Genomic DNA, 14325 nt, shown 5'->3' with positions numbered 1-14325 from the left:
AATTATTGATTATCGAACCAAAGCAGCTTTAGTAAGACTGTGTATGTGACTGTCCCTGTAATTGCTCAGTAATTACATGTTTATGCCTCGTATCAGGCTGCTAACATGTATTTTGTGCAAAGTAGTTATTGGGCAACGTGGACTCAGGTGTTAATAGTCTCCATGTCACACTTTTCTCACGGAAAATGTGTAATTCAACTTACTCCGGCACATTAAAATCTTAAATCATGATGCCTGCATGTCACCTGTCTTCTCTTGGAAACTGTAGAATTTGTAGCTCTGAAAGTTCAACAGTGTGTTTTACAGCTAGTCGTTGTTATAGCTTTGTGCTATCGCAGGCCAAGAATGTAAAGTCACTACAGAGCTGGTAGTATGTCTGAGTAGATTTAATTGTCTGTGTAATTATTACTCCACGCTCTGATGTGGCCCTGCTGGTGTCAAAGCAACAGGGATGGTACGTGCTGGTCTGTGTGGTTTCCGTAGTAACGGCTCACATGGCAGTGTAACAATACTCCAGCAGTCCCAACAAAGGAAGGAGGAAATATTTCTCCGAAATAATACATAAGAAGCTGGATCTGGTGTTTGCATTTCACCAGAGAAGGATCTTTTTTCATTTATATTACACTGGACTCTGGAAAATTAATAAACTACTTTGCTGAAGTAACAGCTAACTTCCCTTTTATCAAAACATCCTCTTTTTATGAATAACTTTTATTGAAAATATTTTAATGATATTACTGGCCCAAAGCAGAAGCTTTGTTATGTTATGACAGAAGAAATCAATTTCCCTCTCAAATGCGCTTTATAATGTGCACATTATTCACTCAAGAAGAACTCATAAAGGATGTTATGCAGTTTTCTCACAGGATACAACCCTAACAGGGCTGCTGGTGCTAAGAAAAAACACTCAGCTTAAGAACTTGGAGGAGCTCAAGGCTGTTTGAGAGTGTCTTTTGTTTCCCACTTTAGGCCCCTAAGAACTCTTTTCTGCCTGCTTCTGAGGTAAAGTCAATTATGAGATTAAGTCTTACAGGATGTAAACAAAATGTATAATCCTGTTCTTGAGAAAAGCAAATAAGAGGGGTCCCACTGCTGATTTTATAGTCTTTCTTCATAAAGTCGTGTGTTTTAGGACACAACAAACTGAGCCTGTTAATGACACCTTATGACACACTGGCTCACTGTCAATAACATGACTCCCAGAGAAAGATTTCTTTTTATTCTTTGTCTCTGTCAGGTGATGGTTTGATGTGTTCTTATTTATTGCCTTTAAATCTTAGGGGTTCTGTTAATTCTACAAGTGTAGGTGGCTCTCATGCTGTATTTATCTGAGGAAGTGTAAATACATGAACACCTGCACCAGTTCAAATCTGTTCTATAAACTTCCCCTTCTCTGCATTGTGTTATTTTAAGCATTCATCACCGTTATGTTTTCACATTCAAATATTCCAAAAAAGGCCAACAGAGCAGGTGTTCACTGTTTAATGACTAGTTGACTCAAACCTGAAGATCACACATGTAGTTTATGGTTGGCTTAAACTATTAACAGCTGGAAACACAACCCGACCAACCCACACTGAGATTTCCTGTGAAAACCTGGGAAACTGTGTCAGGCCACAAGACAGAAAAACCTGCGCGCTGACACATTTAACTTTAAATTATTAGTCAAGTGTGAAAACAACATCTGATCGTCAACTAATATCAAAAGAAACAAAGAACATTCTCTTCAGTATGGACACAGAAACTCTGTGTTCCCGCCTTTTTCACTTGAATGGTATCTTCTTAAACAGGCCCAACAGTAATGCATCAATTTCTCAGAAAAGCTTATCACTGACCCACCCATGAGCTCTGTAGACCACGGCCAGCACAATCTGCATTACATGGACGTATGACAATCGGCTTTCAGCAGACCAGTGTGAGATGTGATGTCTTGCCTACCTATTCCAGGATGTGCTGCAGAAAATACAGCTGCACCCCTGCCTGACATTTCTAGTAAAAATAGAAAAAGAGGCAACCACTAATAATAGTTATAACACTGAGGAGGAAGTACACACACACAGTCACTTCAGTGTGCATTTCCTTCTCAGCACACCAACCCTGCAGGTATAAGGAAATAAGACAAAAAAGGTTGGAATTTATTCTTGCTAGTTTGGATTCCCAGAACTCAGCTAGTGTGAATAAAACTCAATTATTGGAATAAATGAACAATGAAGAGCCATTCAAGATACTTTGTAAAAAAACTGCAGATGATGCAATTCTCATGCCAGATGAAGGCAGCTGGGGTCCTGAGGCGCTGCAGTTGAATGATATGGTATCTATCTCAAACCAGAGCTAAGCTTGTGCACAGGGCTTGGCTCAAAGGGACTGTGACATGGAATAGTTGCGTAATTGAATACGTTGAGTTTAGGACAGAGGTGAATATGCCCTCATTTGGGTATTAAACTTGTTCACAATGTGCTCAGCATGAGTCAGTATTCTGATTGCTTGGGTTCACCAATTTCTTACAGTAATGAAGCTACAGTGTCTAACAAAGAAGACATTGTGTGTGTGTCCTCACTAATTAAATGTTGCATACTGTTAAATGTGCAAACTTGGGAGTTGGAAATAGGACAACAGTGACCACCAGTGGTTACATAAAGCACAACACCCAGAATAAAGTAAAAAAATATTTATTGGACAAACATGTTAGCCTCACAGACGTTCTCAGAAGCAAATGTGCTAGTAACATTATAACACTTAATAAATCCATACACACATTAATTCACACACATAAACACTCATTACCCAACATACACGCACACACACGGTCACATCTGCAAACAAGTTTCCCTTCAGTGGCTGGGGCGGAAGGGGAACGGCATCCCCGTCATGAAAGGCTGAGCAGGGTACTGAGGGTGAGAGGAGGGATGAGTGGCGAGAGGTGTGTGCGAGGTGTGTGCAGGGTGTGTGGGGAGAGCAGGGTGTGTGGGGAGCGCAGTGTGTGAGGCGATGGGCGAATGAGCGGCGTGCGGGCTGAAGGCCAGGGGAGGGGTGTGGATGTTGTTGTAGTACATCACAGGGCCGGACAGCACCAGCTGGAGCAAACTGGAACAACAAAACAAAATGGAAAAAACATTTGACAATCTTGCTAGAGTATTATTTATTCTCTACAGCAGACTATTGATTATATGTGGGGAAAAACATAACCATTCTGATTTAATTAATTATGTACTTAATATGGCAATAAATAATTTGCTCTTACTTGTTGTGAGGGAGGCGGGAACAGATGGCTCTCAAGTCCTCTGCAAAGACATTATTATGTTTGTTAGCCACAGCAGATCTAAAACCATTTATATGTTACGCATTTCACCAGAAATATGTAACTTTACATTTTGCAGTAGATCAAAGACAAGTTGTTGTGAGCACCATGATGTTCAGTTTAGTTGTAAAAAAAGTAGCAAGAAGTTGTGATGCTACTAAATGTGGTACATACATGGGTGCTTTGTCTTGGTGTTAAATGTATTGTAAAGTACTATTATTTAGTTGACTTTGGATGAAAGAATTTAGCTTCTCATTTGAATGTTTTTGTCTAAAAACTAAAGAATTTAGAGATAAATATGATTATATGACTCTCCCACCTCTTGAACACAACAGGGCTCCACTGGCCATGGCCACCTGCAGGGCCTGTGCCAGTCTGTCCAGGGCTAGTTGCGACAATGCCTGTGTATCAGCTGATGATGTGTGTGTGTGTTTGTCTGATTGGTCTAGCAGTCGGGAAAGGTCTGAAGTCAGTGTAGCCAAAGACTCCATCTGAAGCAGTGCCAGGCGACCGAACAGCCCCTTCTCATTGAGTATGCTGGGCAAAAGCATGAAGACCTAAATGTGGCAGAAGACAGACCATAGTATGTGGAAAAAATTCAATATGATTCACTCTGCCTGAAAAGTTTCTGACACTTTCAATATCTTATGTATCAAAAAAAGACATACCTGTAATACATTCAAATGGAGCGCAGAGAAGAGAGGCCCTGCTTCTGGGTCTGTATCAGTACTCCCATTGGTCAGAGCCTGCTTCTTGTCTCTTCTGTAGGCCAGTGGTGCTTTGATGCACCAGCGCACCAAGCCCCCTAATGGTGTAATATCAAGTGAGCTGAGTGGCTGGCTGCCGGAGATGGGTGAGTTCAGGAAGGTGATCAAGACTAGGTGAGGGTCATCTTGGATCCATGACACTATCATCTGGAGTAGTTCTAGTGGAGGGGTGAGCTCCTCTGTAAACACACAATGATTCCGAGTGTCAATATTTAATCAGCTCCTTTTAACAGGTGTGTTTTTTTTAAATTACCTGAGGTGAGGTCGTAGAGAGTAGTGACAGCTGTGATAAATTGGCAGCAGAAGCGTGGGCTGGCACTGTGGATATTCTGCAGGGTGGGCACAGAGCCTGGTACCATACTACAGTAATCATCAACCAGTACTTGTGCCAGACGTACACAGTACACACGGTGGGTTCTCTGCACGTCACAAACACAAGCAGAGGTTTAGGATCATTACAAATTAACAGGATACTTGAGCACACATTTCATGTGTTTGTGAATACCCACCTGTAACCAGGTTGCAGCACATTCTAAAATGGGAACCCTGCCCACAGCAATTGCCATGGAGACCAGCTTTCCCAGCAGTCCCATTCGACTTTCATCGGCCTGGTTACCTTGGAGATTGAAGAGGGCAGAGAACATGAGCTGACGGACAGCATCACGACTCTGCTCCTGAAAACAGCTGCACATGATCTCCAACAGCTGGAGCTCCTGGAGAGCATTCATCCTCTATGAGAAAAACAGACACAGTTTATTATATATTTATTATACATTCATATTGATGTAATAGTATTTTGGGGTCATGTCTTACCCTGGCTGGGGTGTTTCTGTCCTTGGGTGCATGCAGAATGAACTCCTCAACCAGCTCCAGGGTTTTAGAGTCAACCTGAGGAGGCTGCCTCCCAGACTGCACCATGTTACAGATGTAAATGTCCAGATGGTACAGCAGCTCTTTGGCTGCACTCAGTACATCCCGAGGCAGCAATGACTGACGAATGTCACCCATCACACCTACACCCACAATAGAAGAATTATTATATGTTCAATGGTAAGGCATAAGACCTTTAAAATGTTGCAATTCATTGTTTAACATCATGTTGAATGATGCAACATGATGTTACAGATTTGGTTTAACAGCCGTATTAAGCTGGAGACAGAAATTAACACATATAGCTGTACCACTACACTGATTCTCCTCATGTTTACTTGTAAAATCAATTGTACGTTTAAGTACTGATACAAGAAGAATAATTATCAAGTCTGACTTTGATTTCACGTTGCATATGTTAATGTTATTGCGGAAGCAGAGCTCTAACTTAACACTTTTCGAGCTGACCAGCTCCCCACTGAGTCGGTAGGTTTCTTCCATCCTGCTAAAGCTAACGTTAGCATAGTTAGCTAGGACGGTCGTTTTCTACGCCGCAACAGTTTATATCCAACAATAATCAATAGGATATTTTTAAAACGACCCCTGAGTTCTTACCTCTCTAAAAACCTCCAAACTCCCTTGTTAAATGACCCAAATACGAGACAAGTGAAACGTCTCTAAACGACGATGGAAGCGCTTCCTGTAGCTACGGGAACCCGACTGGGACAAACTCATCGCTGTCTTTGATGGTCAGCTAGAAATAATAGGAGCTATTAAACCTGTACGTGTTCCTCCGAAGGACGTGCCGATATATGAAAAATTGTTATATACGATCAGTTAAATTTCACATTAAAACTGAAGTTTATGGGGAAAACCTTCAGGCTACACTTTAAAGACATTTATGTGCCTATTGTCGCCATTGTGTGATAAAGAAGAAAGATGTTTTCAAAAACATGTTTACTACTTGAATAAAAGGACAAATGTAAGCCACCTTAAGTTTGTGAAAAAAATTGTATGTATTGTCTGTATTAGCCTACTCTTTTCATAGTTATAAACTGCGGTTATAATTTCTTGGATATTAACACTATAGATAAATATAGATGAAGAATTTGATTCGTTTGTTTCTATTTTGTTAATATCGTGTGTCCGTGTATGACTTGTGAGATTCAAACACGGAGTGTCTCTACGCAGAAACTATAACATTTAGAAAATCACTTTGCCATACTGTAATCCTGTCTAATCTACTCATGCGCGCACCCGCCTGGGACGGGACCGCCTGATGGGAGAAACAGGAAAAATGTGCACTCTCTCTCTCTCTCTCTCTCTCTCTCTCTCCACTGCGCGCTCCCGCAGCAGCACTTCGGTCTTGCACTTTGCCGTCCTGGAGTGATCATCCTCCCAAGCAGCCCGCAAGATGACCATCAACACCCTGGCAAAAGAAGGGTGGCACCGGGAGCAAATGGCATGTTTTCGAAAGGTAAGGTTGATTTATTATTTTTATTAGTTTGGTTTGTTTTTATTTGGGAAAGTATTGTACTGTAGACGTAATGAATCCCTGCCTCCCCAACACGTTTGAATGATCTCTCAAAACAGACATATAATGTGAGCATTATTATTTTTTTCTTAATTTCTAACTTATTCTGTGTTAACTGAAGCCTTCTGTATTGCATGTGGGCTATGAGCATGCTGACTTGTGTGTGTGTGTGCTTCCCTGACAGATGGAGAAAGTAATTGTGGCCATGCAGGACCCTGACATGGGCATAAAGATGAGAAACCAGAGGCTCCTGATCACTGTCATTCCACATGCCATGACAGGTGTGTGTGCGTATGTCCCTTTATGTCTGTGCACATTATATTCCATGTCCCAGCGGTCATACATAATGCAGCAGTAAATTTTGGGGAGAGCTTTGCAGAGTGGAGGGTGCAAGTTCTTCTTCCCTTTTTTAAATGTCTGTCTCTTTTCTGTTGTTCTGCAGGTCACGATATCATTACCTGGTTGATCCAGAAATACTGTATCTGTGAGGAGGGTGAGTGCACTGATACCTACAATGTGAAGACCTGCTATTACTGCCTCATAGTGTGACCAGCTTGTTGTGAGTCGTTGCTAGTGTGTTGCCAGGATATGGTGTTTTCTCTCATGCTGACGTGTGGTAGTAATTTATATGTGCATTGTGGGGGTTGCTGTTTCCAGTAAACAGGAATGGGGAAAGCCCCCGTGGGTCCAAGTTTGATTAACTCGCCTGATGATCTGGGTTTGATTAGTGTCCCTGTGGAGGCCTTTACCTCAAGGGATAAGACTGTGCCTACACTAAATTAGAGGTTGGAAAAAAGTAGCCCTCAGGTCCCCTTTGCCTTAGAGAGGACTAAAGGAGGAGTGCGTGCAGCCAGCCAGAGAGAGAGAGAGAGAGAGAGGTAGGCTAAGAGCTGATTAAAATGCATCACATTGCCTTTTTTGGTAGCTGTCAGTCATAAAAGTAGAGCTCTTTAACAAATGAGCAGAGACTGAAGATTGATGAGGCGTTTCATCACTGCTACAAAGCCGTGATCTGAGGGAGATTGCTGACTGTGTTTGTATGTTTGATTAAAAAAACCTACTGCAGAACAGCAGCGTCAACATTTTTAGATTTCACTGTCACTTTATTCAGTTTGGACCCTTCAGTCCCATAAGGTCAAAGTAATGAGTCTAAGACGTCTCCTGTGTGTTTAACAGAGGCTCTGCACGTTGGCGGGATGCTGGTGAGATACGGATATATTTACCCTCTCAAAGAGCCCAGGTCCCTTGTGTTAAAACCTGATGAGTCGCCATACCGCTTCCAGGTCAGACCATCATCTCCTTCCCCTCCACAGTGTGTTTATTGTACCTGCTTTTAAAAAGCCGCCCTTCCTCCATCTCCCTGTGCCAAAACCATCACCTTCTCTCTTCCTCTCTGCCATGTTTCCCTTTTTTTACTCTTACTCCATTAACCCACTTCCTAATCCTCCATCCATCTGCCACTCTCTGCTGCCACTTTTTCATCACACGCTTCAACGGCAGTCTGAGTCAAAATAAAAAAAAAAGTCTCCTGTTTTTCTCAGACTCCTTACTTCTGGACTAGTACTCGGTGGCCTGCCTCAGAGCTGGACTATGGTAAGACAAATGAAGGTAGAAGGCATGAAGGATGAAACAGATGATGATGATCAGGACAGCCAGTTACTAATGTGTGTGTTTTTCCCTGCTCCATTCCATCAGCAATCTATTTGGCTAAGAAGAACATCAGAAAACAAGGAGAACTGATGGAGTATGAAAAGGTGAGGAGTGTGTGTGTGTCTTGTAGAAGCAGAGAGTGTGTATACTATGAATTATGTAGCAGAAGGATTGTGGCAAGAGGCCTGTGACGCTGCTCCTCTTCCTTTTTTAGGAAAGGTACAGTCTGCTGCACAAGAGGATCAACCACACCTGGGACTTTGTGGTGATGCAAGCAAGAGAGCAACTGAGGTACAACCACACGTGCACTGTCACACAGTTCCACATGTGCACACAAACTTACACTGTGATTTTTTTCTGTTTATACCAGAGCATCTAAACAGAGGAGGAAGGCTGACCGCATCGTCCTAGAATGTCAGGAGCAGGCTTACTGGCTCATCAACAGACCCCAGGTATGTTATTACACTTTATGTACTATACCATACTACACTATACTATATGAGGGGTGAGGAAGAGGGCTGCTGATTTTAAATTTCTCAGAGAGAGCCTGGAAAATAATCTCCGTCCTGGAAGGACAGTCACTTTAACCACCCAGGAGACTATCAACGGGATCTTGACAAGATCCAATAACAGCACAGTACATTTCCACAGCTTAGTACCTCCTAGGGACATGCAGTTACCTACAAGACAAAATGGTGTCATCTTGCTCAGTCTTGAAACTCACTGGGTCTGATGAAGTGCAGATTCAGGCAAATGCCAAGAGAGAATACGAGAACCCGTTTTAAGCTGGATCCTGGGAGGTTTCTGTAGCCAAGGACAACACTTGGGTCCACCACATCTAATCACAGTTGAGAAATATCAACACATGATGGGCTCTGTTTTCTGGGATGTCACTGGTGAAAATCAGAAAATTCAACATGAAAAGCTGACCCAAGGTGTGTTCTTCCGTCGGGACATCGCTCCTTTCTACGAATGCACAGAGGTGATGGCTCAAAATACCCCAACACCCTCACACCTCCAGGACACCATTGTTGTTGTGGATCACTTTCCAGGCAGTCTAAGAAGCCACTTCTGCATAGAAAGGATCTATAGGCTCCACAAAACCCAGACTACATGTGTAGAAACAGGAGGGGACTTAAATACACAAGCTAGGTTTTCTAAAATTCACTCTATTTATGCCTTAGGTTGAACACTTAATAACCCCTCACATACTACTGCACATATTAGCTATATTGTACAATGCATTATAGCTACTGAAAAACTGTTTTACCATTTAAAAAACAGCCACGAATGTTCACCCACAGTCCCTCCTGCTTCCTGCATGAAATATTTAACCTATCTGGTAAAAGCCTCGACTGATATCAGGACAAACAGAGAGAGAAAGAGAGAGAGAGAGAGCAATTCATACACCATGTTCTTTATGTGTCATTTCAACACCACAGTCTATTTTATTCTTGGAAATTAAACAGAATCGAAAAGGGAGGAAGCTAAAGGAGTGATGGGAAACGTAGAGAGGTAATGGAGGTAGGAAAGAGGGTGAAGCAGAAGACGAGGGTTTGAAGGAGGGAGGAGGAGGAGGACCAATCTTGACCTTATAAATTAGGGACGAGGACTTGGAGAAAAAGAAAGAAAGCTGGGAATAAAAGTCAGAACTAGTGAAGTGGAAAGCTCAAGTCAGGATAAGTGCTCACTGTACTACTATATTTAGCATGCTTACTGTGTAATGTGCACTTTTTCAGCCTGGGTCGCAAAATGTGTTGGACATGGGTCTGGAGCGGCCAAATAACTTCAGTATGCGAGCTGCGCTGGTCAGTGATGTCATCACCTTTCTTTACTTTCTGTTTCTGTTTCACCATGCGATACCTGTGATAACACACCTGCTCTCCATGTTTTATTGCTTTCCTGATACATTGCTACTGGGATTATTTCAAAGTAAGTGTAGTAGACAGGTCAAGTGCAGTAAAATAATAAATCATTACAAAAAATTCATAAAAAATAAGCCTATATCCAAGAATTGAAACCATTTTGAACGTGTGTGAACTTTAACACCTTGTTACTCTTCTCAGAACTAGAACAGCGACTACTACAAAGGAGAGGTAAATCTATGATTTAGATGCTGTCACAGTAAATGCACTGAGTGTGTGTCCTGGTCTTTAACCCTGCTTCATGCCTGTGTTTACAGATTGAAGTCTGCAGAAGAGCCCTCGGAAGAAACCGTGTAAAGTCATCCATCTGCCTAGAAGGGTATGTGTCAGTCTGAGGAAAGCTCACACAAACAGGCACAGATGCACATAATGGATTTGCTCTTGCCTGAACCAATCTTTGTGTCTTCAAGCGCACACACGCACACAACACATAAAGCTTAGTGTTCCATCCATGCGAGCCACTAATGGATGCTTCCCGAGGCAAGTTGGAATTAGTGGCCATTAACTCTTATGATCTGTAGCACTAATACAATAATACTGTGTGTGTGTGTGTGTGTGTGTCTTCTGGTGTGCGTGCATGCCTCTGCATTTCCGTGTGGATACACAGCTTTCTGAAATACACTGAGCAGTACCAGAACCACGACCCCATTATGCAAGGATGCCTTCCCAGTAACCCCTGGATATCTGACGACACCGCACACTGGACCATGAACACAGAAACGTAGGATAATCTATACAGTGTCAGAATCATTACAAGTATTTATGATAGCAGTCACCCCCTCAGAACCATGCGGTGCCTTACCTCTGGCTGTTTGTGTGTTTCTGTGAGCAGTGTGCCCACCCCGACACGCCTTCGGGTGGAGCGTTGGAGCTTCAGTTTCATGGAGCTTCTCAATGACAGCATGGGAAAGAAGGAGTTCATGACGTACCTGGAGAAAGAGTTTAGTGGTGAGGACGAGTGACACACACCTTATTGAATCCAATGTGGTTCCACTGGAATAATGGAAAAAATCTTTTGTTACGCATGAACGTTTAATTGATTCTTATTATGTTACCTTCCTGATCACAGTTTCCAATCCCAGTAGTGAGAGCTGGAAAAGATGAGGCAGTGGAAAGATTCATTTCATGACATGGTAAACTGATATGAATAGAGAGGACAGGTGAGGCTAAGGCAGATTTAAGAGGGAAATATACCACAGAGTAAGACAGTAGAGGGTTTGTTGATGTTATAAAAAAGTCTCGCTGTGTGAGATTTTTGCTTCCTGCTTCATTGTTTTATGGGCCTCTCGTTGCTCACTGTGTCCCTCTCTGCCCTCAGCGGAGAACCTGTGTTTCTGGCAGGCATGTGAGGATATTAGACACGGAGAGAGCTCTAAGATCATAGAGAAGGTGGAGGAGGTCTACAAGTAAGTGTATGAAGACACAGGTATGCTGAAATATGTCCTTTTATTTGAACCTATTCAGTGACAGCCACTCTGTTGTGTGACGCAGAAATTTCTTGGCACCTGGAGCTGCACGCTGGGTGAACATTGACAGCAAGACCATGGATAAAACCTTATCGGGAATCAAACACCCGCATCGCTTTGTCATGGATGACGCACAGATGCACATCTACTTCCTCATGAAGAAGGTCTGACCTCTGACTAACCCACTGTAGTGTTCTATTATTCCTGTTCTGTGATTGGATTAAAGGACCACACACAGTATTAAAACATCAGTCTGCCAAAAGCCCAATTATACTTCACATCACAGCTAATCAGCTCATTACACCTGTTAGCCTTTGCCAAACAAATCCACGAAACACCGATTCAATCTAACAGCATCAGGCAAATCTCACACAAGTTTGAAATCTAGTGTGTCTGAGGTGACATTCTGGCACAAGGAAGTTGAAGACATGCAATGGAACAGAGGGAAGCAAAGCTGGTGAAAATAACTAGAAAGCATCCAGGAGAGTTTCTGACCCTCCATTAAAAAAAGAAACGCTGCATCCAGTGGAAAGATTAGAGCAATAAAGTCATCAGCTGCAAGGCCTAATGCAGCATAATGACTCTGCCCAGATATTCAATATATGTTATCTAAATAATTGCCAGAAGCCCCAAAAGTCATCAGATAGATGAAATAGAATCAAGAGAAAATCATTTTCAACTTAAAAACAAAGAAAAAAAAGAAACTAAAGCTGCTGAAAACACTGTCATGGTCCTTTAAGTGCATTCAGGTGGTATGATAGATCGATGCCACTCTGATATAAGAGAGCTGAAAAACTGCTGGATCACCTCTGGGTAGAGCCAAGCTTCAAGCTTACTGTGTCCTTTTGTTTGTAGTCCTTATACTCAGCTAGGCTGAGCGCCTGCTGGCTCGTGTTTCATATTGTATTGGAGCTAGATGAGTGTATTGATCTCTATTTAACTCTCAGCTAGAAAGGGAGTGTTCCTGCTCTCTACAAACTTTTGTGTAGTGTTAGCTAAAGAAATCTGAAGCTGACAGGTGTGTGTGTCTGTGTGTGTGTTTATTTAGGACTCTTATCCAAGGTACCTTAAATCTGACCTGTACAAAAACATGCTGGCCAAAGCCATTGTACCACAGGAAACCAAGAAAAGGTAAGGATTTCCTATTCAGTACACTCTCAGTGTTTATTCAGCATTTATTTGACTGTCTTTTCCTTCTTTCTCACTTTCCTCTCAGCGTGTTCCCCTTCATGAGACGTCAGCGGCACTCTAGCCCCTCACCCGCTCAGGCTGTCACCCAAACAACAGAAGTAGATGGGCGTGCGAAGGCGGCCGGCCAAGCAGGTACCAACTCTGCAGCCGGCACCAATGCCTGATGGCCAAAAAATGCCTCTGCTGGTCACCACAGCAACCATCTGAGGAGTTCTGTCTTTATATAAGTCAAACATGAAAGCTTCTCCTGCACTGCTGCAACATTACCAGAGCTAGGATTTCTCCACATAGCTTCCAGTCACAAAGAACAGGTTAATGTAGATCTCAGCAACATCACATCCAGGCATGAGCAGTGAACAGCAGAGACCCTGTTAGTGCTTCCGTTACAGCCTCTCCATCCCATCCCAGTCCACAGAGTGTGGTGCTAATGTTTTGGATCTTCTCCCTCATCTTTCTTCGTCTCTTGTGTAGTCATTCTCTCTTTAGGTGATGTACTTGGTCAGAAGGCTGTGTCAGCAGTGATTACAGTGCAGTTTGTCCGGGTCATTCCATGCTGGAGCTACACATTGTGATTGTTGTTGTAATAAATTTTGCTCAAGCACGTTTTCACCCCAATAAAATGTGACAACATCTGTCAGTGTTGTGTTGTGCGCGGCATGCTGTCATTGTGTGTGTCTCTTCTCCGTCTCCTCTGTTTCTCACACAGCACTTGTTTGTAAGCTTTCAGAAATGTTTGCCTCATTTTAGTAAATGAACGTTTCCTGTTGCTACATCAGTAGACCTTAAACTGCAGAAACATTGGTCAGTGCACACAGTTCCTTCTGTCTGCCACTCTGTGTTAACATTATTCCTGATCTAATAATGTCCTTCCAGCCTTCTTCCCCTTTATTGGCCCTTTGGGAGCTGCCAGCTGGGTCCCCCTACTGGCTGCTTATGGTGACAAGCATTTATTACAGTATAAAACCATCATGAAATATTATTCATTATAACTGGAGACTCCCTAGAGTGGCTCCTAGAGTGTGAAAACTACAAGAAAGGTAAGTCTTTATGCTTTTTTTACACAATGTACAAGACCAATACACAAGGCTGTTCTTGTCAGGGTTCGTACAAATGTGTGGACTGACGGCTGTAATTCTGAGAGGGAACACCTTAGTCCACAGCACTGGGTCCACTGGCTCCCTCTTCAGACTCTCGACCACGCGGTGAGTTTTGGTGTATAGAGGCGCCACAGTTTCCAGTCTGACAGAATAAAACGGTCAAAACTTTGTTGCGGTTATCAAACTTTTCCTCACAATGCCCACGCCACCAAAGTCACCCTGCTGCTGTTTATTTCTTTTACAAATATAATCAAAAACAGGGAATTTGCCCTTTAACGCAGTGTTTCCCAACCTTTTTTTGAGCCACAGCACACCTGGGGATCTCTATATGGCTTTAACACATCTCCTTAATTCCTTTTCTAATTTGTCTTGCAAGTGTCCTAATCTCTGAATGTGTGGCACACTTAAATACCACACACTTGTTTTAGCCTGATTCAGATTCAACAGGCCAACCTCACCAGAACAGTTTGATGTATCCTGATCTGCAGGCTTTGTAGGACCATCAAATTTACTAATGGGGGTAAGCT

At 42.7% G+C, this 14325-nt stretch overlaps 2 protein-coding genes across 2 annotated transcripts; one reads left to right on the top strand and one right to left on the bottom strand.

Moving 5' to 3' along the window:
- Positions 1–2653: 2653 nt before the first annotated feature.
- Positions 2654–5672, bottom strand: ints15 (integrator complex subunit 15). Its single transcript, XM_028428595.1, has 8 exons — positions 5551–5672; positions 4879–5078; positions 4575–4796; positions 4319–4484; positions 3967–4244; positions 3618–3855; positions 3242–3281; positions 2654–3084 (listed from the first exon to the last, which is right to left on the bottom strand). The coding sequence occupies exons 2-8, from the start codon at positions 5071–5073 to the stop codon at positions 2832–2834; spliced, it is 1392 nt and encodes a 463-aa protein (XP_028284396.1). The 5' UTR covers positions 5074–5078; positions 5551–5672; the 3' UTR covers positions 2654–2831.
- A 625-nt stretch (positions 5673–6297) lies between these two features.
- Positions 6298–13308, top strand: rgs11 (regulator of G protein signaling 11). The gene is made up of 17 exons (XM_028428590.1): positions 6298–6412; positions 6654–6750; positions 6912–6962; positions 7646–7752; positions 8011–8062; positions 8165–8223; positions 8334–8410; positions 8490–8571; positions 9859–9927; positions 10192–10215; positions 10302–10363; positions 10652–10765; positions 10877–10992; positions 11363–11450; positions 11536–11674; positions 12559–12641; positions 12727–13308. The coding sequence occupies exons 1-17, from the start codon at positions 6350–6352 to the stop codon at positions 12863–12865; spliced, it is 1422 nt and encodes a 473-aa protein (XP_028284391.1). The 5' UTR covers positions 6298–6349; the 3' UTR covers positions 12866–13308.
- Positions 13309–14325: the final 1017 nt, after the last annotated feature.

Source organism: Parambassis ranga, chromosome 17, assembly GCF_900634625.1.
Source record: "Parambassis ranga chromosome 17, fParRan2.1, whole genome shotgun sequence".
Lineage (NCBI taxonomy): Eukaryota > Metazoa > Chordata > Actinopteri > Ambassidae > Parambassis > Parambassis ranga.
The sequence above is the reverse complement of the archived record's forward strand: the minus strand, read 5'-3'. Positions and strand labels throughout refer to the sequence as shown.